Raw genomic sequence first — 23,296 nt, forward strand, 5'->3', positions numbered from 1 at the left:
ACATTAACAACTGGAAGGTCACTTTGAATTTTTCTTTTAAGACAGTCTGGGAGAAAGACCAAAGGCTTGCTAGTTTTCTAGTAGCTAGATTGTTACAAGAAACTAAATAGATGAAGCCATAATCACAATTTATATAAATCTGAAATCATTCTGCTTTCACCTTAAATTGCATGGGTAGTTTACATTAAAACATCTCTGATCCTATCTGAAGTTTTTCAGTTCTTTATTTCACTTTTTTTGGTAATGTATAATTATCTGTGTTATTCAAGTTGCAAATGCTCTGTAGACTATAATGATTCTTTAGTAAATTTATAATTCATCAACATTCTGTACATTTAATGAAAGATTTGAGGTTTCAAAAATTATTTTCACAAAGCAAGAAAATAAAAACAATGTGACTTGGATATTTCAGACTGACCAAAATTATTTATTGATATGATATTTTAAGGATGCCTGTTGACCCATGGTAGATAATAAAGAGTATTGCTTTGATATGAGATTGCCAATATTTTATTTTTGTTGTCTAGAGCAACAGACATTTGGTTTGTGTGGTATGAATATATTTCAGAGAAAAACTTAAGGTGTATAAAAATTCAGAAAGTCCTTCAGTCTAGAGTGATCCAGATTGCTTTTGTTTCTCTGAATGATGGTAAACAGATCTGGACAGTTAGTCATGGATGTTACTAAAAGTGGACTCGAGCCAGTCTTCCTAAACAATGCTTGTTCTGTAAAGGAAAAGGGAAAGCAAGTTAGATGTTGATCCCATATTTTCAGAAAGAAAACTCAGGAGGAAATAATGTGACATGCAAAAGAGGAAAAAAGCACAAAATAAACCAGTGCTTATAAGGTAAGCCACTTCCTTGTTGTAAGAACTTGGTTGCAAGTCTTTGAATTTGGACTGTTAAAACACAGTGCTTTAGATCAGTAATTGTTCAAGCTAATTTAGTTATTCAAAGGATGTAGGCTCATGATTTCATTAGTGTTGGGGTTCCAATAAAATTAATTAACTAGTCTTTAGTTAGTTGAGTCTCCACTGCTTAATCATAAGTGTAGTTAAGGGGGTTTATGGATGGAAGCAAAAACATCATAAATTTTGCTTGGACACTCATACAAGTATGTTTTATTTCTAAATAACCCATCTCAAGTATTTCAAGTTTTCAGGCTTATGAAGACAACTCTTAATTAGAAACCAATACTAATTACATCTACAGCATATAAAGTGAAACTGTTAATTTAAAAAAAATACAGTATTGAGAAAGCTGTATATATTACAAAGGAACAGACATATACCTTGAGAGCTCCGTTTAGATAGACATGATGTGCTTGACAAAAGCTGTCGGGGTAACAGGGGTAGTTCAAAGTTAGAAAACAGTCAACTTTAATGAAAGAGAAGTTTAGATTAACTTTATTTTCTACACGACATCCACTTGTCTAAATCATAAGATTGAATGATTCTATGTAATGTGTTTATAGTAATAACCCAATGTGAAAAAATTGTTTACAGGAAAAAAGTGAAGTTTAATCAAGATCGCCAGTGAAGATCTGTCTGGCTTGGTACTTTCCTTCTCCCCTTCCCTTCCCTCCCCTTCCCTTCCTCTTCTAATTCCTCTTCCCCCACCCCCTGTGCTTTTCCTTTTATTTTCTTGCTTTCTCTAAGTTGTGGGACTTGGTAAGTTTTTAAAACTCTCAACGTAGGTTTATTGAAATTAACTTAGTCCTCTTTGGGAATAGACAAATTTTTGGTTTTATTGAGAAATTTTAAATTTGCAAATCACATTATGCAACTTTATTTTGCATCTTTAGTTTCTGTGGTACATGCTTTTTTTTATACTGTTTGGGTGAAGTTGCTGTAAATGTTAGCAAGAAATAAATAATTCTCTACTAGAGGATGACTTTTATGTAAGCAAGAACACTGGACAAGGAGAATTAAGCTTTATTACTAGCCCTGCCATTAATGATTTGAGCAACACTAAAGCTCTTTGGTCCTCAGTTTCCTCATTTTTATAATTGCTTGGTATTAGTAAAGGACTTGAAAATCTCCCTAACTTTAATATACTATTACATATGATTTTGATGCAAAACCTGTCTATTTCACAGGGATGTTGTGAAGCTCTAGCAAGGAAATACACATTAAAACACATTCAAAACTATAAAACAGTGCATAGGATTGCTAAAACATATTGGAATAAATCTCACATGTATCTCTTCATAGACTATCTTTTTGGAGTTATGTGGTTGATTGATAATAAGTAACATATGGGTATTAATAAACAAGGAAGAGGAAAGCAGTTTATTTTAAATAATTCAAAAGGAGTCTATCAGCAACCCAACCAGTTAAGAGGGACTAAAATCACCAGTGCACACTGATTATACCTTCATAGTTGATGCAGCCATTGGAGTCTTCTTGACCTGCCATCAGGGCTTCTACTTCTTCCTCTTTCATCTTTTCACCTATGAAACAAAACCCCTTTTAAAGAAATGAGGCAACAGGATATTTTCAAATCTACCAGGATATTTTCAAATCTACCATAAATGATGTGCTATGATTGAACTCTTGGAAGACAAAAACTATTCCAATTTCCCTCACACTCAGTAGGATGTCAATACATTGTTTTCAAATGACTTAAATGCACATTATCCCTTGTCATCCAAACTACATCCTATAAGAACTACAATGTTTTCCTTTACTTATTCATTGGCCTTGCTGTCGCAGAAGCCAATTGAAATAGTGATTGACTTTTGAGTATTCGTTTTTCATGTTTTCTTTGTAGACTTTCTCCATGCCTATTTTTGTAATTACATGGTTCTTCTGTGTTCTTTCCTGTACATTCTGTGCTTTTAAGTCCACTGGAATAAATGCTTACCCAGGGTGGCTAGTACGTGGCGGAGTTCAGCCCCCATGACTGTGCCATTGCCTTCCTTGTCAAAGACACGCAGACCCTCAACAAAATCTTCATAGGTTCCCTGGTCCTTGTTGTTGGAAATAGCTTGCATCATGGGTAGAAATTGTTCAAACTCAATTTTCTTGGCATTCATCTCTGAAAGAAATTGCAGTTTGGACAGTTTGTAGCCACCATAAAACACCATCTCTGAGTCACAAATGAAAGCTGAAAGTTCATTCCAGATGATCTAAAAAAATCTTCACACAGTTTAAACTTCAGATGGTGAATTACCAAAATGACAAAAATATGGCAAAAGGCAATATCATGTGTTCTGGAGTTCCAGTGCCAAACTTTAGTCCCATTTGTTCCTGTACTACTGTGTGACACTGGGCAACTTTCTTAACCTATATGTGTATCAATTTTTCATGTGTAAAACAGAAATACCTCAGAGTGTTATTGTGGGAATTAAATAGATAATGCATGTAAAGCTCATTGAAATACTTGGGACATGCCAGGCATGGAGATGCATGTCATGCCTATAATACCAGTGGCTCAGGAGGCTGAGGCAGGAGGATCACAAGTTCAAAGCCACCTTCAACAACTTAGTGAGGCCCTAAACAACTTAATGAGACCCTGTTTCAAAAGGAAAACTAAAAAGGAATGAGGATGTGGGTCAGTGATTAGGAGGGTTTAATCCCTGGCACCAAAAACAAAAACAAAAAAACAACCAAAAAAATAAAACAAACCAACAATAACAAGAAAAATCTTGGGACAAATTGAGTGCTTAAGAAATGCTACCTACTATTTTATTACTATTGATAATTTAATATTTTCCATAAATACTAGGGAAGCAATAAAAAATTATACTGGGATACCACAAACACATTCCCATATAAATATAGTAAAAATTAACTGTACTTTACTACATATTCTGCCTATGTCCTGAGCTTTGGCAGGGCCTTTGCTTTCTTTAAATTTTAAGTAATTTAAAAAAAGAAGCTTATGAGGAAAGGGTGTGTGTCAAATACTCTGTGATCTCATGACTTCTCTGCAATTTAGAGGTCTAGAGATGGGAGAACTTTCTTTAGTGTCTCTGACAAGGTAGATATCATTCCCAGTAAAAGTATAAAATAGACTTTCCAGATGTATGCAAATGGATAAAATTATATACTTGCAAAATAAAAATTCCCCAGTTCTTCTCTTGTAGAAGTCAAATACATTGGACAATATTAGAAAGATTAAATTTGAGTGCTGAATTTGTTCAATAATTCCATTAAAGATGGATGTTGGCAAGTCAGACAGTGACATTTGAAAATAAGGGTTAGACTATTGCTTTCCCACTTATTTCATACTCATCTGCTTTCTGCATGATTAAACTAGAAATTTATTCTAAAGAAAATGAAGTCTGAGAAACAATTCTAAAGCAGGCCAATTCAGAAGCAAGTTTTCTTGAAAGAAAGGTTCTTACCCTCCTTTTTAAAATGAAGGAACATTTCTAAAACATTTTTAGTTACCAAGGAGAAATATAAGATTATTTGCCTAATCCTCCTGTTTTTTTTTTTTTTTTTTTAACTAATGGCAAAGATCAACAGCCCAACTATCTACTTGAGAAAACTTAATGTTTTGTATCCTGTTTTTTTCTTTTCTTTTTTTTTTTTTTTGTTGTTGTTGTTGTTTAGAGTCGTATTTTCCAATAGACTGGCATACTTTGCTGTGAACCACTGAGGTTAAAAACAATTTCCTTGTTCCAGACTAATGATTGGATTTCTGTATCAAGTGAATGTTTTCTGCAATTTTGCTGTTTGTGTATTTCTCTGATTTTTGTTCCAGGATTTACCTTGGGAGACTGAATGCAGAGTTTGGCTTGAGATTTTTAAAGCTTTTAAAAAAATTATTGGAAATAGAAAATGCCCTTCTTAAGATGTCTATCTATCTATGCTTAATTAAGAAAGCTGAATTTCTTTTGAGACAGGCACAGAAGCAGTGTAATGGTCAGAGCACAGGGCAAGGTCAATAGGTATTTTTTAAATATCTTCAAAATATTGCAACTTTATTTCCACAGTTTTTATCAAATATTAGATTTTCTCTAGAAATATGCCATTGTAATTTACCCAGAATCCTATACAAAGTGCATTTTAACTGTATTTAACATCTTTGTTGAAATGCACTTTTTCCTTTGAAGGTTTGAAGTTTAAAATAATGTGCAAATTTGGATGTTATTTGTTTCATTAGCTCTGAGATTATGAACATTAGATATGATAATAAGAATGATGTTCTTAGCATCAGACATTATTTGTTTTCATAAGCACAACATTTTATCATGCTTGCAGGTTCTCAAATGAAGGTTAACTTATTTTGCAAGGGAAAAAGATAAGATTCTAGATGGCTAACAGGCATATTTGCTACCATCAGGAGTAAACTGAGCCCTATTATATGGAAACTATTATTTATTTCTCAGTCTCACACTTATGCATGCATGCTTTAGCTACACTTCCATAGATCTTGGAAGAACTGATGTGGTTACCTTCATTGCTGGGGTTCCCCAGAACCTTCTTGACCTCTGCATTGGTGGGATTTGTGCCCAGTGCCCGAAGGACATCACCAACCTGGCTTAAGGTGATCTTGCTATCACCTGTTTTGTCAAACAGGAGAAATGCCTCCTTGAAGTCTGCAAAAAACAAGGAACATTAGGGTTTTTTATTTTTCTTTCTCAAACCTATTAATTAACCCTGAGTCCTTCAAGGATTTACATAACTCTTCTGTTTTACAAGTTTGCCAACCACTTAAGTTGTCACTGTCAAACTCTGTTTTCCTACCTCAAACAATCATTGGCAAACCTTTTTGACATTTCTTTTTGGAATTCTTTTAAAGCAGCATTTCTAAATTCTAGTCATATGTTATTGCTAATTAGATATGGAAATCAGACATCATAGTCATATTTAGTCATATTTCCTTGTCTGGGACTGGGCTAAGAGATTCTGAGGCCTTGATAAATCCTAGTAATCTTTATCTAGTCCTTCATAAAATTAGCAAGATTAATACATTTCAAGAAAACAAATTTTTGATCAGGATTGTGTTATATGTTATTAACCCATACTTCTCAGATTATATAGAAAAGGCTTCTCTCAAGGTACAAATTTCTTAGGTTGTTCTCTCGACAGTTTTCTTCAGAAATAACTTCATTTTTCAGGACAAATTTAGAAACATGAGGCAGGCCTGTAAATTCTACAATGTCTAACCATTTCAATGTTTGATGCTAGCAGGCTCCTAGCATAACTAATTCAGAAGGAGAAATATTTTTTGGATCGAATGTTATAATATTCTCTTTACACTTCACTCTGTTTTTCAGATAATACATATGACAGCATGCTGCTATACCAGCTTTTGAATTCAAGTACACACTCTTTATTAAAATTTATGGAAATAATTGGTTCACATGCAGTTGCAAGAAATAATTCAGGGAAATTCCTTGTATACCTAAATGCTAAAGGTCTACGTAACAATCGTAACACTTTGCAAAATCATAGAATATTACTGTAACCAGGATATTCACATTGATAGACCCCAGTGATTTTATTCACATTTCCCCAGTTTGCTTGTATTCATTTATGTGTGTATTAAGTATGTATTTTAAAGTGCTATTCTTATCACAGTCACTTATTTATTATTCTCCCTGTATTTTGTCATTTTCTTTTGATAGAACTGGTCTTGTCTTTAAAATTTACAATGATAAAGAATTTGAAAAATACTTAATGAAAAGACAGGAAGGTGCAATACTAAGAACATAGGGGAGAGTAAGTCATTTTACCTGAAAATTCTAAACTTAAATCAAAATTTTTGGGAAACCCAGAACTACTAATGGTGACTGATTGGAGTTAATGTCAGTAACACTCAGAAAACCATTTGTGAGTGAACTATAGGGCTGAAAGCACTCTTTTTAGCTATCAGTGGTCTTAGGTTAAAAGATGCTATCTACATAGATTACACAGCCAAATATCCTTTTTACTCTCTCTCTACCCCTAATCTAAGATTGTATCAGACACTGTATTCATGACTAGTTACAGTTCATGTTATCACTCTTTGCTAAAATCCTATGCATTTGACTATAATGGATTTAAAAAAAAAAACATGCTGCAGGCCCTATGGTGTCATTAGTCAAATATTATTTTTCATGTTTCTAAGGAACACGTGAAATGGAACTATTCTTGCTATTGGCTCCAGGCTTTAGGGACAGAGAGCTCACAATTACCTTGGTCAGATGCTGATGTAGAAATAGAATTTTATGAGTTGTAATGAAATCACTCTGACATTAACCCTTTCGGTGGTTTAAGGGCAGAGGTCAGAAAAATTCTGTTCTTTCTACCCCAGGTTTTTAATGCAAGGCTTAGTTATTCTCTTGAACATGGATTGGCAAACTACTTCCCAGGGGCTTCTTGCTTGTTCAATGAAAATGTGATTGGAATATGGCCATCTCCATTTCTCTATGTTTGTAGTTGTTTTCATACCTTGGTGATAGAATGGAGTTGTTTTTAGACTATAACACCAGGAAAGCCTAATGCATTTACATTTGGTCCATCAACAAAAAAATTTATGACCTCTGATCAAGAATAGCACTGTTGTAGAAGTTTCTGGTAATGATAGAATTGTTCTCTATTTGCCCATTATTGTAACTACTAGCTGTGGCTCTTGAGCACTTAAATGTGACTAGTGCAATTGAGAAAATGGATTTAAAAATGTATTACTTTTTCATTAATTAATGCGTAAATAGCCACCTGGGCTAGTGGCTACTTTATGGAACAGCATAGGACTTAGACCTTTAGCATGCTATAATTTTCTAGTTTTTTTCTTCAATCCTAATTTCTTTCTTTCAATTTAATTAGAGAAGCATGAACAAAAATCTTTAATCATTAAACAAGGAAATAAACTATTCTTCATTCATTTCTGAGAGTATAGGATTTCTGTTTAAACAGCTTACATTTGTTTTTCACACACACACACACACACACAAAACACACACACACACACACACAAAACCCCAATCTACTACACCAATGTTTACCCAACTTCTGTGTCTAAAACTTATTTAACTTGTGGAGTCATAGGTTTTGTGCTTAACAGGAAGTCCTTTTGACCTGAAAAAAATTGAAATCTTTCGCTTCTTGGTCTTACATTGTTTGATAGTCCTAGTGACACTGCATGTTAGGAATGTGAGAGAACTGGGATGTGGTAGCTGATGAGGTAGCAGCATCACTAGTTAAAAGTTAATTAAAATAAAACAAATTATAGTAAACAATTTGTAGAAAACTATTTTCAATATATAAAACAGTTCTTCACAACATCATTTTAAGTGATCTTAAGTTATAATCCAATCTATCTACATGAGGTCACCAGCCATGCTGTAGAAGCCAGTGAGTCTGTATAACAGCAAATACCCTTTTTATTCTTAATTGACTTATAGACATAAAACATGACTGAAAAGAACTGAAAAATGTAAGATCCTTTAGGCACAGAATAAATTGAACACATTCTTATTAATCACCCATGTCTATATCTTCTATGTCATAATATATATAATATACACATACTTAAATTGACCAATATTCTAATCTGTATAACATTATGTAACTAAACTCTTTTGCCCCCTCATTTCTATGAATTTTTTTTGTCCAGTTCATTCAAATTTGGTGACAATTTCACTTTATAAACATTTCTTCATAAATTTCCTAATGAACAAAATTAGATCTTGGGGGATCTGTTGATTTCAAAGACCCAAAGGGAAGAAATTGAAGTGCAAAAGAAACTATTGGATTCTCTTGTATCTCAAGAGTTTGGGGTCTCCCCATTGGTCATTTTTATAAAAGAAATTTCTAATTAGTTTGAAGTCAAACCAAATTTTTAATCCCATCACTAATTCTTTGGGTCCTTTAGCAAGACTTATCCCTTCTCTGGGTGTCTGTCCTGTACCTCTAAAGAAGAACTGGAGCAGGAGGTGTCTAATATTCCTTCCACAATTCTATGATAAATTACTCCTTCCTTTTTTTTTGTCTCTGAATTCACTTTTGTACTACAGCTCACTATTGTGTAGATTTTGTAATTGGGCAGTTTTATAATTAACTTTATTTTCCATATTGAACAATTCACACTCATCAAATTTCTCTTTAGAGGTTTGATTAGCAAATTATTCTTCCCAAATCTACATCTTTTTGTAAGTATACACATCTATTACTTCTTGTATCAAGTTAGTCTTATTTAGAAATCAGTGCCTATAAGGACTCATTATTGTGGGGTTTACCTTTTATTTGCTTAAATCTTTGATTACTGATTATAAGCAAAGGCTTCAGGTTGAATGAATTTATATTTAGAGTGACTGAGAGCAATTTATATTTAGAGTGGCAACACCAGTGTGAATAATTAGGAAGAGCTTAGCTCAACCCAAGGGAGCTGGTTTTCTTACATACCATCTTTATGAGTGTGCACATATTAACAACTAGAGCTTTTAAACTTACCATCCTGCTGTTCCTTAGAGAACTCGATCTGTCAGAAAGAAATTAATCACAAAGAATATTTTAACCAAACAAAAATGTCCTGATTTTTAAGTGTATCCAGCTCATTCCCTGAATAATCTTCAAAGTAAGCTTCAAAAGTCAGCCTACTTTTCCGAGTTCAGGCATAGCTTGGACACCAACAGGTTCAACCACAAAGTAGCATGCCTTGGTGTTAACTGATAGTCCAGAAACCAGACAGTGCTCTGCCCACATCTGCAACAGAGACTCTCAGATCACTTACCCGCAATCTGGTCAGCGCTGAAGGACTGCAGTGGTGAGAGAGAGAAAGAAAGGAACAACTAGTACTCTTTCAAATGCATTGACAGAAGGATTGCTCTCTGCTCTGAGACTTAGGAAGCCATGTAGGTGTCATAGCATAAGAAGGTTGCCTTAGGGTACTTTTAAATCTAGGAATACAAAAATCTATTGCAAAAGATAATTAGGGAAAATTTCTCTGTATCTTAAATAAGGAAACAATAAATGTTCAATCAGATACTTCCTAAAATAATGCAAAACCCTATGATAAAGATATGCCTGATTAATAAATATGCATTGTATTAAAAAAATGATTAGCTGCATTTAAAACACCACCTTAAATCTTTCTGCAGTTGCACCAGTACATTTTTATATTAGTATACAATACTGAAAGCACTGGAAGTAGTTTACTTGATTCTAGCTATCAGTATAACTGGGGTGTATCTTAGGTCATACTATCTTGCAATAGTTTCAGTATCCCCCCTAAATTTAAATATCCTAAACCTTATGTGATATAGTAAAAGCTGGTGAAGCATGAAGTACTACTGCTTTGGGAAGTAAGATGCATTTTTCCAGTTTGCATATTAGTTCTAATTAATCTCTTCTATCTTCAACATACCTCCCAAAGTATCCCAAAGTACCCCAAAGTAGAGTCTCAAGATTTGTTCTGGCTCTTTTCTCTCCTCAATTCCCTTCCTCCTGTCTGCCTCTTTCCTCAATAAGCTTCTCATCACTATTGCTATCCTCCTAAGAACGACAAGTAGTTCTCTTATAGGACGCACCATGATGGAGCTGCTGGGCTGCAGAACGGGTCAAGCCTGAAGAGTAAGTTGAGGGCCGCTCCAATCCCTGAGTGGGGCCTCCTTCTCTGAGGCTTCCCTTTATTTCTGGGCAAACTGACCTCACTGCTAGCATCGAGTTTCAGAGAGAAGTTGCCCCTCCCATTGGAGAGTTCTTCAGCTTTCTTAGGGCAAAGGGAAGAGGGAACTGTACCCTGAGGGCTATTTTTAGGAAACCAGAACCTAGGAGTGGACAGCCTTGGTGAGATGGAAGCCTGTCAGTACTTTTATGGTCTTTAGCTCCTGGACATTTGTGGGCCATGTCCTCCTTTAAGAAACTTCTCTGCTTAGTGGCAGAAAAGCTCGGAACTTCTCTAACGGCTCAGGCTGACTCCTTCTCTTGGTGAATTCTGGACTTTGTGAACTTCTAGTCAACAAGCTTTGGTGCTAATGGAACTTCTTGGATGGGACTGGTTGGGGTTTCAAATGACAACTGCTACAGAAAGAACATCCTCTGAAGCTCTGTCCCTTATGGTAAAGTTCAGAGGACATGAAAAGGCCACATGCTCTGTGTTTCTGAGAATGCATTTAAGTGGCAATCTGTCCGTTCTCAAAATCCTCAATTAAACACCACTCTTTTGCAAGTAGTATTCCAAGAGAATTAATCTAAGCAAAGAAGAGTTTTTCATCTCCATTTTCTAGCATTCTCCGTTAGTCTTCTGACTTTAGGTTTTGGGGATTTTCCTTCCACTTCAGTAGTCTCTAAAATGGATGATTTGTCATATTTTTTTTTTCAATTTCTGAAGTGCTTCTAGTCAGGAAGCACTTCAGATAATCCATTTTTGTATCCTTCTTCTTATTCTATGCATATTATTATTCTATGTTTAAAATTTAGCATAAGTTTTTACTAGATCATGCTGATTCTGTTTCTGCCTTGAAACTTTATAGACGGGTCTCCAGACTGAGAAAGAAAGAACCCAAGGCAAAACTTGTGGAGTGCAAAATTGTACTTGAACGTTTTAGAGCTGTCTAAGGACTTGGCCAGCAAGGGTTTTTATGCCAGACTATCTGAAAACAGTGGGAAACTCCCTTCTGGAAGGGTATTGGGAAAAGTGGTACTTGAAAAGATCAGTGTTAGGATGGATGCCCACTGAAGTTCAGAGAAAACGTTGGTCATTTTTCCTACTTATTTAAAGCAGCTCAGGGGCATAAAGAATGCTGGAGATGAACTGTAACTCAAGTATTGCTTCTTGCAACTATTTTCAAGGATGCTCATAAGTCTCTCCTGCCAGAAAGATACAAATCTGAAGCTAACCCACAAACCATTCTAGAAGAAATCAACATTTAATTATGTACCACTTTTGGCCCAAAGTTTACAAGTTATCTCAGGATCTTGAGATTTGAATCCCAAAATGAGGATCTAAAATATCATTTTTAAGTTATTAGGTAAACATATCTTCATAAACAAATTGACATTTTGAAAGGCTTTTGAGAAATGAAAAGTTAATAAAAGGATTCAAAATGCTTTGAATCACAAAGGGAAAATGGAAGAGGTCAAAGGTTGAAATTTATAATCTTTAGTAATTGTGTAACTTAGAATTTCATGATTTTTGATATGTAGAGTATGTTACCTTTGTGCCTTTTTTAGTTGTAACATGTAAATGGGTCATAAATTTGAATTGCTCTGAGATTACTAGTGAGAAGTAGCATATATTTTTAGTAGTGCTAATAACTATAAATACTACAAAATTAAACATAAAAGTTGACGTACTAGTCATAATGATCATTTTCCTATTTTGTTCTTTTTTCATGGAGAAAAATGTGTCTATATATATATATATATATATATATATATATATATATGATTAGTATATATAAAATCTTTTGGGTAAATTAGAAAATCAATATAAAAATTATACTTATGTTATGAATAAACCATCTCTAACCACTGGATATCATGTAAAGATTTGCTATTATTAAAATAGAAGCTGCAAAGTGATAAGCAGGTATCAAATTATTTCTCCCTAGTTTTTCCCCATATCTTTGTCACAGAGAAAAAGAGCTTCAGTTTTTTTGAACCTACTAAGAATCAAAATGTACATTTGAGCACACCATTTGACAATAGGGAAGCCTACCCTATAGCTTAGGCTAGAGAATAAACTGTGTTTTCAAAGTTAGAAGACCTAGATATTGTGCCCATAAAATAATCAGGAAATGCAATTTAGTCTCTGGTACACTTTTATGACCTACAAAGCATGGCCTGCATCATTTCCTGGGTGTTGTAATAGTGATGTAATTAGCCTTTTGAACAAAGGCACAGCATGAATCCACAAAGTCAGCTGATTTGGGCCTCCATTTGCTATACCATTACTGTTTGCTTTAGAGATTGGCTTTCAATCTTTTCTGTCTGGCTTGCTTTCTTCTCTCTCTCTCTCTCTCTCTCTCTCTTTCTCTCTCTCTCTCTCTCTCTTTGGAAATTAGACATTCTTCAAAGCCCTAATAAAACCTCCTCCTCTCCAAAGCCATTTTCTCCTGGTGTGAACCTGTGTGTCCTGCCCCCTCTGCCCCTGCCATATTGCCCTTGCCTTGTTCCTAGGTTTTGTCCTTCACTACTCCTCAGGATAGTTTGTTCTGTTAAATGCTCAATAGATTTTCATTAAATTAAAGTCATTAGAGCATAAGTCTAGTAAGCTCTTCCTTTAAACTCAAGTTCTTCCTCTGGAGTATTCCGTTCCTTGGGGACAGAGACGTTTATCTGTTCTTTTAAAAAGCTTACATTGTAAAGAAATTAGAAATGTTTTCCTTCAGTGCTGCCTCTCTAGCACCTAGAACTGCTGGCACTTAGTTTATCTCAAATTATTGACATATGTACCTTTTATATATCCAATACTTTCCCTTAGATTTTATAAAAATTTTTATGAGCCAGACTTCTAATTCGCCAACACTCAATTTTTCTTAAAGTCTCTCTCTCTCTTCAAATTCCTAGCCTATGTATTTTTCTTACAGTTAGTACAAGGCTGCATTGCACATTTTTATGACTCATGTACTAACATTTGTGGTTGGGTTTAAGTAAGTAATAGTCTGAGACACTGCCACTAAACATAATTTTTATTCAAAAATTTACAGATTATTTTCTACTTTGGAAATCATATTTCTACTAGTAATCATGAGATTTGGTTAACTGATTTAAGATACTGTAGTCTCATATATATATGAATTAAATTGCTTTATAAGGAAAATATTAATATTCAGTTAAACAGTCTATGGAATTGATATATGTTAAATTTTATTACAGTAAAAGAAGAAGAGCTATAATTAAAGATAATTACATCTTTACTAGTAGTATATGATGTTGCATACTAGGAGCAAATTTCTTAGGAAGGAGCTGGGACCACAATCTTCAAAGAACATCGTTGTCCCTTGGGGGATAATGGAGACTGATGAAAGGTAAGCTTGAGAAGCTGACTAACGAGAGCCAGTTTTCAGTCAAGAGAACATTGCTGCACATTCTCTGATTTAATGCCTGGCAGAGGGACCAAAGACCTGGATACATATACCCCCTTAGAAAAAACTTAACCCAATTTTACAGGATTTCTAGAACCCACCATAGAAGGTCTCTGGAAGTAATATTTTGTAACTCTTGGAATTTTAAGCTTCAGAATAACACACTTAAATCAAAGGAAAAAATGTTTTCCTTTTTTAAAAAAAATTTTCAACAATGGATATATGTAGGCTGGTTACTAGAAATATAGTAGAAAGAGGGGAAATTAAGAGTGATGCAATTATATTACCAGTCCAGGTTCTCTAGTACAGGAGAGTCAGGTAGTTAGACTGTATAAATTGGTCTGAATTGAGACAGAATGCATAATTCTGTGCTCTGCAGACTTAAACCGGTCAACCGAATTCTGTCACCTAAGAGCAAAGGCTGACTTGTTAAAATAACACAATTCAGACCTATAAGAACAGAAACACGGGTGAATCTTCATAAAGACTTAAAAATGCATCCAAGCCACCTTTTAGTTTTCTCTTCATCTTTCTCATGGCTAAAAATTGGTAAGGAAATTAAAGATTACTTGCAAGTTGCACTTTTCCCCTGTTGTATATTTTGTTTGCATGCAATGTCTTAAAAATTCAAATTCTGTTTTTGTTCCTTCACCTTTTTATTATTAAAATGTGAACATCAGGAAAAATCTTTCTTTGTGTGTTTTAAGAAATTGTTAAGTATCTGCTTTCTCCTCCTTGCCTAGAATGAAAGCTCCTTTTGTGACAACAGCGATATATTATTATTAGCACTAATAATATATTCTAAAGACCTCAAGTCTTTTGATGGGTTGAAAAGAGAACTAGTCTGAGAATTTTTCTGGCTCTCATAACAGACAAATTATGTTTTGGTTATATATCTACACTTCTCTGTGTTATTTTTCTTAAATATATAATATCAATTTGCATGATTTTCTTCAATACATAATATCAATATGCATCTATAATATTACAAATTTTCTATTCTTTTGTCAGTATAATCTACCTCAATTCACTTTTTTTTCCCATGGAAAAGAGAAGGGTGCCTACAAATTCAATAGATAATGTTCTTTTAAAACATATAAAGTTAAGCTAAATATAATTTCCAGGTACTATGTTCAAGTCAGCTAGATTTTTGTAAACAGGATACAACATGCCACTGGGCACCTTGAAAGGTAAAAAGCAACTCACTCCCTACAACCGAAGGAAATTGATTGGATGTGGTTTTGCCTTTAGGTCAAACTTTTCTTCTCTGACCAGGATTTATCATCTACACAATTTAAATAGTGCAACTGAAGCTATTGTTACTTTTATACTGCAATTTTTGACCCTCCAAATTCTGTTTTAGGGGTAAAAAACAACCTGTAAGAGTTGATGTAGAAACAAACTGTAGAAGATCCTATTTTCATACAAAAAGTATTTCGGTCTAAAGAGAAACAGAAGAAAGTGTAGTATCAGCAGACTAAATATAATCCTTTCCACAATTTCCATGAGTCAGATGGTGCTTAATACTGCGTAATTATGGAATGACTACTAAAGACAACTTGCCAGGGGGTTCATTTGCAGCACTGAAATGTCAAGAGCTAAATTTGGCACTGTCACTTTGTGGTCTCCTTGTCTTGCAAAGATTACTTTATCTTAAAACGAAAACTGTTATTCACTATTTGTAGGTGAACATATCTCTTCCTTTGCAAACTGCATTTTGCTCTGCAGAGACATTATTCAGTTTTCTATAATTAAAAATGTTATTGTGGAGAGCTACAAAATGCCCTTTAATATTGTCTTACTCTGTTCTGCCTGTTTCCTTCATTTATAGTCGAGATATAGGAAAGATGAAATGTGATACTGTTACCTAGTGATAGACTTAAATCATTTTTTATTTGCTCCTAAGGTTATAATTATACTGCAAATGGGTGAATATTAAAATTCGTGCACATCAAAGTTATATTAGAAATTCATTTTTCTATTGAACGGCCAAAGTAAACAAACTTAAATTATATAAAGCAAGCTTAGAAACAACTTAATGTTTTCCCTCATTTTTTTCCTAATTAGAAATTGTATGTGTTTTTTTCCTAGTTCTTTTTCTCAAACTAGTTAAAGATCAATCTATGTTATATATGTGGCATTGCATATTACCACAAACAATATAGATTGGGATTTCTGGTTTAAATTATGTTATTTATTTGTAATCAAAATTGAGATTTCATACTCTTATTAGAATATTAACCTGATGGCAAAACTTGAAGATCATGTTTGATATGTGGGTGTGTTTAATTAAGTAAAAACAAAATATCTTAAAATTCAATGTTTCATTACATTTAACAGTATGTTTAAAATATCCATTTCTGTTTACAACATTTTATAGGAAGCTGAGAAAAAGTGACTAGGAGCACTTCTAAGTTCCTAAGATTTCAGCCTTGTTCTATAAAAGAGAACACCCAAGTTGTCAGCAACAGGTGCAGGATAAAGAAAAACTGAACTTGCTGGGATGTGGGGTCTGTCATCACCCCCTCTTCTGGCTACACAGGACTGTGCAGGGCAACACAAGAACAGCTTTACTTCATTCAAGAGCAACATAAAACAAAACAAAACAACAGCAACAAAACAGGCTCTTTATAGCATCTTGAAATAGCAACTAACTCTTTAGAAAAAACTAGAGGTAGCTTAGGATACAGTTAACACAGTTAACACAGTTAACTCTGGTTTTGATGTGCTAAGTTAAATCCTAGGTTCATCATTAACTAGTCATTTGATCATAGGCATTGTGTACTCTGAGTTTCTTTACTTGGAAAGTGAGGACAAAAACATTCCAGTTTAATGTTGTGAGGGTTAAATAATATGGCATAGAATAAATTCACAATGAGGATTTGTTGTTATTAATACAAATAGCTGTATGCTTTTTAGTCTTTCATGGAGCGTATCTTTGTTCAACATCCCCAGGAATTCTTCTAATGGGATTAGGTTTATATTAGCCTTGTTAGAAATGAGAAAAAAATCATTATGAATGAACACAACACATTTTCATACCTGGGCCCAAACAAGTCACCATATATACATAACTATCTGCCTCCACTGAATACATATAGGGATATGTATTGGGAATAGTAGATATCCACCTTATCCATTAATTTTAGAGTGTAAGTCTTCCAAGCCTGGGATCAATTTTCTTTGAGATTTGTTATTCAGGAGAGCTTCTGTCAATGCATTCTGTACCTTACCTCTTTACATCGCCTGCAGTCTCTAGTCAGGGATGACCTGATTGAGTAATGAGTACAATGACAATGAAAATTTAAGCAGCACAATGAGACACATGGCTCAAAGTCCCCACCTTGCAGCAATTCTGACATACCTGCCAATGCATGCATCATGCAAAACATCCAGATAGATATTGATGACCTTTTGAAATGTAGGATGTAGTCATTTTGTCACTTATTTACCTCCATTATTTCACTTGGTTGCAACTATTTTCATTCCTGTGTTTGCACCCATAACCAAACTGATGGTAGGTTTTAATTCCTAGGGTGGTGGTTTTGTCAGGCAGTGTTCTTTTTGTCTGGGTGTTGTGGTTTAAGTCTCAGTTCTCTGAAGGCAAAGAATGATTAGAAACACTAAAGACAGTAACTTTAATATTAAAATATCAGCAGAAATTTGTTTTTGAAAAGGGTACTCACAGAAAAATCCATGGGGACAGAATGTCAGGTAAACATTCCGTCAGAGAATTTCAAAGGTTGTAGGTCACATTCCAAACAAATAATCAACAAAACAGGAAATAAGAGTGGAAAGCACTTTTAAGAAACTGATAAAGCTAGCTAATAATATCCAAGATTATTCAAAGTTTAGGAGTCAAATGTGGTCAATGAATGTTGTGTATTTTAAGATGGGAAATTGGTCTTAGCTGGGAATAATATTGAAGAATTAAATTTTACTATTGCTATATACTACATAAAGATAGGTAAACTTCAGAATTACTCAAAGTCCAAAGGACACTTGGATTTCTAATCTTACATGATTTATGGAAGAAAGTTTTATAGTGCAATTAAGTTTTTTTCTTTATCAAATTTCAGACAGTTAATCAATGCATATAACAGCTCTTAATCTCTTTAAAGTTTATTTTTTCTGATTGAAAAAAGTTTATAATTTATGTAAGGTAATATATCAAGGAACATCATTAATTAATTAAAAGCATCATAACATGAAATGGTTTAATATAGTTTCTAAATGGTATAACCAATGGTATGACACTTAATTTTTTAAAATTCTCAACTCATTCTTTGGCTCTTACAGGACACCTCCAAATGTGCACTGATTTTACACTGATGAATGTAAGTTGTTGGGCATTTAAATTACCTCTTTCCGTTTTTCTTCTTTGCATTAGGAAAAGGCCCCCAGAATGAAAGATGAAAGGTCATGTCTTCCTGCTTTTTCAAGATTCATTTAACTGCTCTTTAAAAATTTGTGTCCCTTATCAGAACCTATGATATCTCTTGTTCTGCAATGAAATAATGATGAGGGAGCACACCATGCACACTCGGGACTCTCCCGAGTGTCTCCTTCTTCTGCCTGGTTGTACTAGCTTGTGCTAGGATTAATTCAAATATAGATGGAAGGACAAAACAATTTTCAGGACTCCGAAAAGTCACTGCTCTGTTGACTAGAACAAATAATTGGCCTAATTTCTGTATTGCAAAAGTGATGTTTTGTCTTTTCTTGGAGATCTCTCACCTGCCAAACACAGTCTTTATGCAATTTACTTATTTTGACATAGTTCCTCAAGGAGGAAAATTAATGCCTGTTTTCATTAGTGGAATACTTCATTTTCTTCTTAAGAAGACACATTTTTTCCTTTCCAGAAGTTTATAATCCCAGATGCAAAGAGATAATAGTCTTATAAATCACAATAAATATAAAGAAGAATAGTTTTGACACTCTAATATTACTATGGAGTGGAGAGTTAAAGACTACGAACAATCAGAATTATTGTAGTGGCTATAATCACATTCATTGTATTATGAAGTCAGAGTGCATCTATATATTAACTAAGATTGCTATAAATGAAAAATTTGGTTTCCTTTTAATGAACTGTATGCATGTAGTCCTCAAGGTAGAAAAACACTTATTAGAAGATCTGGCATGAATTTCTCCTCCTAAATGGATATTCATTAAGAATAGTTCCTAATCAGTATTAGATCTATGATCATCTTTTTCCAAATATGACTTCATATACCTAAAAACTACAGATTAAATATTTGTAATACTTTATTACTTTGAAATATAAAATGTTATATTTAATAAGAATGCTCTAAAATTATATCTATTTATCACATGTATCCAAGGGTGATCTAATTCAACCTTTATTTCAGGGATGTTTTGAAAATCTTATTATACTAAAACAGGCAATTAAGTGTTTATTTGTAGGCCGGCATTATAGCTGCAAGTAATAAATATTAAGTTAGTAAAATTCAGGTTTATTACATACAGAACTTTTGGCTTCCATGAAAAGATTACCTCACAGGCACTTTCACTCATTAGTTTTCCATATAAGGCTGAGTTGCTTATATGATCATTTTCAAAGTGTCAGTTGGACCAATGAGAGCCCAATGAAAAGGGGGAAGGTGCACGTCATGGAGTAGTAACAGGCACATCCATTCCATCATTTTTCCAATAGCAGGTCATCTTTTGGCAGCTGAGAACTTTGATCACAGCAAAGTGTTGACACAAAAATCAATCACATTCTCCTTAGTTCGAGATCAGTATGCAAAAACTCAAAAGACATACACTAAAAGCTGTACAACCAACGTGTTTTGTAATAATTTTGGTTAGTTTCATTTAGAAGCAACTCACAAATTCTGAATTAAATACTGTATATAAATAAACAAGATGACAGTTATAGTCACTGAAACACTTGAGTGCATAATTTTCTGCACTGAGATCTCATTTAGTGTTGTAGCAAATTTTATTAAGCAAAGCTGAAAGGGGAATTGACTTGAATTGCAAAAAATCTTCTTTCTCAGATGAAATAAGCAGCTGTCAAGTAAATACATCCCGGACAACTGGGTCATCAGCTGTCTTTAAACTTCTGGAAACAAGCAGAGGCTAAAACTTTCTTTTTGATGTAGTTTTAATCTAAAGAATCCAATTTTCACAGAGGTTTTATTTAAAAATGCTGGTTTAAATATTCGTAAATGCAACACCTTTACACTTACATACTTTTCATTGTATTTTGATAATTGAGGGGAAAATGGAAGCCAGAGAGCCAAAAAAAATAGAGCAGGCATAGTTTCCACATATGATAAAATTTTATGCTACTGTGTTTTTTTTTTTTTTAAAGCAGGATTCTCTTCTTCCAAATTCTACCATTTCACTGAATAATACCATTCCTCTCCATGAAAAATATACCTCTTTGCAAGTTCCTGGAGTTCCCTACTGTTGAAAGATGTTTCAGTGACCAAACAATTCACCCTTTTAGTTACCTTAATGGCAGAGAGATCGATTTTTTCTTCTTTGGGTTTGGCTGGGGCCGGCGCAGGTGCCGGGGCAGGGGCAGGGGCGGCAGCAGCAGCAGGTTTCTTCACGTCCTTCTTTGGTGCCATTTTGTTGAAAAGGATGGGTTAAAAAAAGAAGGAGCTCCTCCAAAAGAACCTGTCAAAATGACACTTGGAAGAGGAGTGGTGGTTCGCTTGATCCACAGCCCAGAGTCTTGAAGGTGGACCCAGAGCGTTAAACGGTATAAGGGCATGCATATATATTTCACTTAGTGCCTCACAGAACCTTGACACATGCGGCTGGATTGGACAGTTCTCTAGTCAAGGGGGATGGCATTCATCTCAGACTATAAATGGAATCTAAAGGGTCAGGGCTTCATCAATTTTTTTAAACTCCTCTTGCTATTTTTTTTTCTTCACCTCCATATATAAAGAAGAAAGAAGTCTGACAAAGCCAGCTTCAGATCCTTTGGTGACAGCAAAGTAGATTGACATAGTTTTTCTTGGTAGAATTACACTTCTGTTGAAGTTGTAAATCTTTTTCTTTTTTTTTTTTTTTTTTTTTTTCTTCCCATGCCCAGGAAACTTCACTGAAGGATTCAATTTCAACTTGGAATTTTGGCAGGGAGTGTCACCAACTTTCACCCAGCTCCTTTTCTCATGCTCCTCCCTCCTGGCCATAAGTTGTAAGAAATTGCTGGTCAGCAAAGAGGTGACCGGGTTTAAAAATAAAAAGCCTACGTATAAGGAAAAGCTCTTCAAATCTTAAAGTGTTTTCCCTTCTAGGGAGCACAAACTCTGACTCTCTAATCATAATAAACTCTATGCTAAAGAAAAATAACTCAAAACTATTTCCTGTAATTTAATTTTCATGTTAGAATTTAATGAAAAATATCAAGTGAGATAAAAATTTCAGCAAGATTTGCTTTCTTAAAAGACAAGTTTTCTAATAGCGTGTAGCTTTCAAAGTAGACACTTATCCATTTTACTTTCTAAATGGCATAACATTTAATTATTTATCTGTCATCTAAATATTTTATCCCTATTGGGGAGAAAGATAAAACGGATCTTTTATAACTTTTTAAGTGGCAAATTCATTCTGCCAGAGAGGGGGTTATAATTAGTTCTAAGCTATTGATTGTGTAGTACCACCCTCACTTTTTTAAATTAGTGAGCTATTTAATTAATTAGAATAAACAAGTTATTAATTAGAGCAATTATTTCATGAATTTAAAAGTGCAAATTTACAAATCATGTATAAGTGTACAGACATGTATACACATACACACGCATATACTCATATATAACTATACATATTATATATTCTAATTTTTAAATATAGTTGTGTTTAAAGATATAGATTCATCATCTACTTTCTGTTGGTCTGGTGTAAAAGATTTCTCCAACTCAGAGAAGCTTACTCTTTCTGTATATTACAACCAAGAGCGATTAAGATGCTTATATTAGTAATAATCCACCTAAATTACAACTAACCCATAGTTCATCACTCTTTTCCTTATGTGGTGGACTAATATAATGAATTATTTAATTCACATATGTTCAGGGAAGATTTTGGTGTAACATTCTAAATTAAATTTATTTTTAACTGGTACATTTTTATGTGCCTATCAATGGAATACCATGTGCTGTTTCAATACATGTATATACATTTGGCAATCAGGTGAAACACATCTGTCTCCTCCAACTTCATCAGTTCCTCATGGTGAACGCATTCAGAATCCATTCTTCTAGCTTTATGGGTTGTAGGGCACACATCTAGTTAGCAGGAGGGCACTAGAACTTCTCACCCACATCTGCCTGCAGCTTAGTACATATCCCTCTCTCCCTGATTCTCTTCCCAGCCTCTGCCATCTCTCTACTCTCAGTTTCAACAAGACACCAACTTTATATTCCATGTATGAGTGAGATCATGTGGTGCTTTTCGTACCTGGCTTAAGGAAAAGCTTTTTGATTAGTTCCCTTCCTCTTGTTGATCTGCACTAGACTCACCCATTACCGTAAGTTAGTAGTTTATAGTCTTTTCCTATATACAGGACACTTATGAGAATCTGAATATGTTGTTTTACCTAAGAATACTATCTCATATTTAAGTAATTAGAGTATAGTTAAAATAATGCTATGCTTATAATAGGAACATTATTTTTATACATAGCAGAAATTTGTCTACCACTTTATTTTCCTTTGAATTTTCAAAGGATAGATTGAAATTTTCTGCAGTCACTGAGCCACAGATATGTTCTTGCATTACTTCACAGCCTATAATAATACTTTGATTCCTATGCAGAAATCTCCTAAGATATAGAACAGGGTTGACAAGTAAAAGAGCTTTATATCTTCTGAGCAAAAATGTTTTAATCCACCTTACCTTCAGAAAAGAAATTGATACAATAAAAAATAGATTAATCCATTCACATAAAATATGTTTTACATTGATAATGTCACCAAAGAGCAATGATTTCCATCTTAACAACTCAAAATACTCAAAATGTGAGATTGGAGCACTTTATTTTTTATATTAAGGGGACAAATGGCTTGATTGCACTATAGCCCTAAATTCCTTTGTTACTGGATATATATCATAAGAGTGGGTATGTATATGTATATACATAATTCAATATATTTTATATTTTTCATATGGAAAAACTTATAGTATATATTTATTTAAAATATTATATATATATATATTTTTTTTCTTGTGTTTTACATAAAATATTTTGGTGTAGAATTTTCTTTTTCTTAAAAGGAGAAATTGCAAAGGAAAAGTGCTATTCTGATCATATCAGGGTACATACTATCGTTATGACATTACTGTG

The 23,296-nt window shown here is 33.9% G+C and overlaps 1 protein-coding gene and 1 long non-coding RNA gene across 3 annotated transcripts; both read right to left on the bottom strand.

Annotated features, from left to right (window-relative positions):
• Positions 1-404: 404 nt before the first annotated feature.
• Myl1 (myosin light chain 1) lies at positions 405-20,766 on the bottom strand. 2 transcript variants are annotated; one of them, XM_026403343.2, is made up of 7 exons: positions 20,451-20,766; positions 9,389-9,416; positions 5,407-5,550; positions 2,865-3,038; positions 2,374-2,451; positions 1,291-1,333; positions 405-725 (listed from the first exon to the last, which is right to left on the bottom strand). In XM_026403343.2, the coding sequence occupies exons 1-6, from the start codon at positions 20,568-20,570 to the stop codon at positions 1,305-1,307; spliced, it is 573 nt and encodes a 190-aa protein (XP_026259128.1). In that variant the 5' UTR covers positions 20,571-20,766; the 3' UTR covers positions 405-725; positions 1,291-1,304. The 2 variants fall into 2 exon arrangements, with proteins under 2 accessions (XP_026259128.1, XP_026259129.1); XM_026403344.2 differs by lacking the exons at positions 9,389-9,416; positions 20,451-20,766 and adding exons at positions 9,669-9,693; positions 10,465-10,555.
• On the bottom strand, positions 12,853-19,450 carry LOC113193034 (uncharacterized). Its single transcript, XR_003302093.2, has 2 exons — positions 18,328-19,450; positions 12,853-17,560 (listed from the first exon to the last, which is right to left on the bottom strand). It is a non-coding gene; the product is annotated as an uncharacterized LOC113193034 (long non-coding RNA).
• Positions 20,767-23,296: the final 2,530 nt, after the last annotated feature.

The sequence above is a fragment of the Urocitellus parryii genome, chromosome 1, assembly GCF_045843805.1.
Source record: "Urocitellus parryii isolate mUroPar1 chromosome 1, mUroPar1.hap1, whole genome shotgun sequence".
NCBI lineage: Eukaryota > Metazoa > Chordata > Mammalia > Rodentia > Sciuridae > Urocitellus > Urocitellus parryii.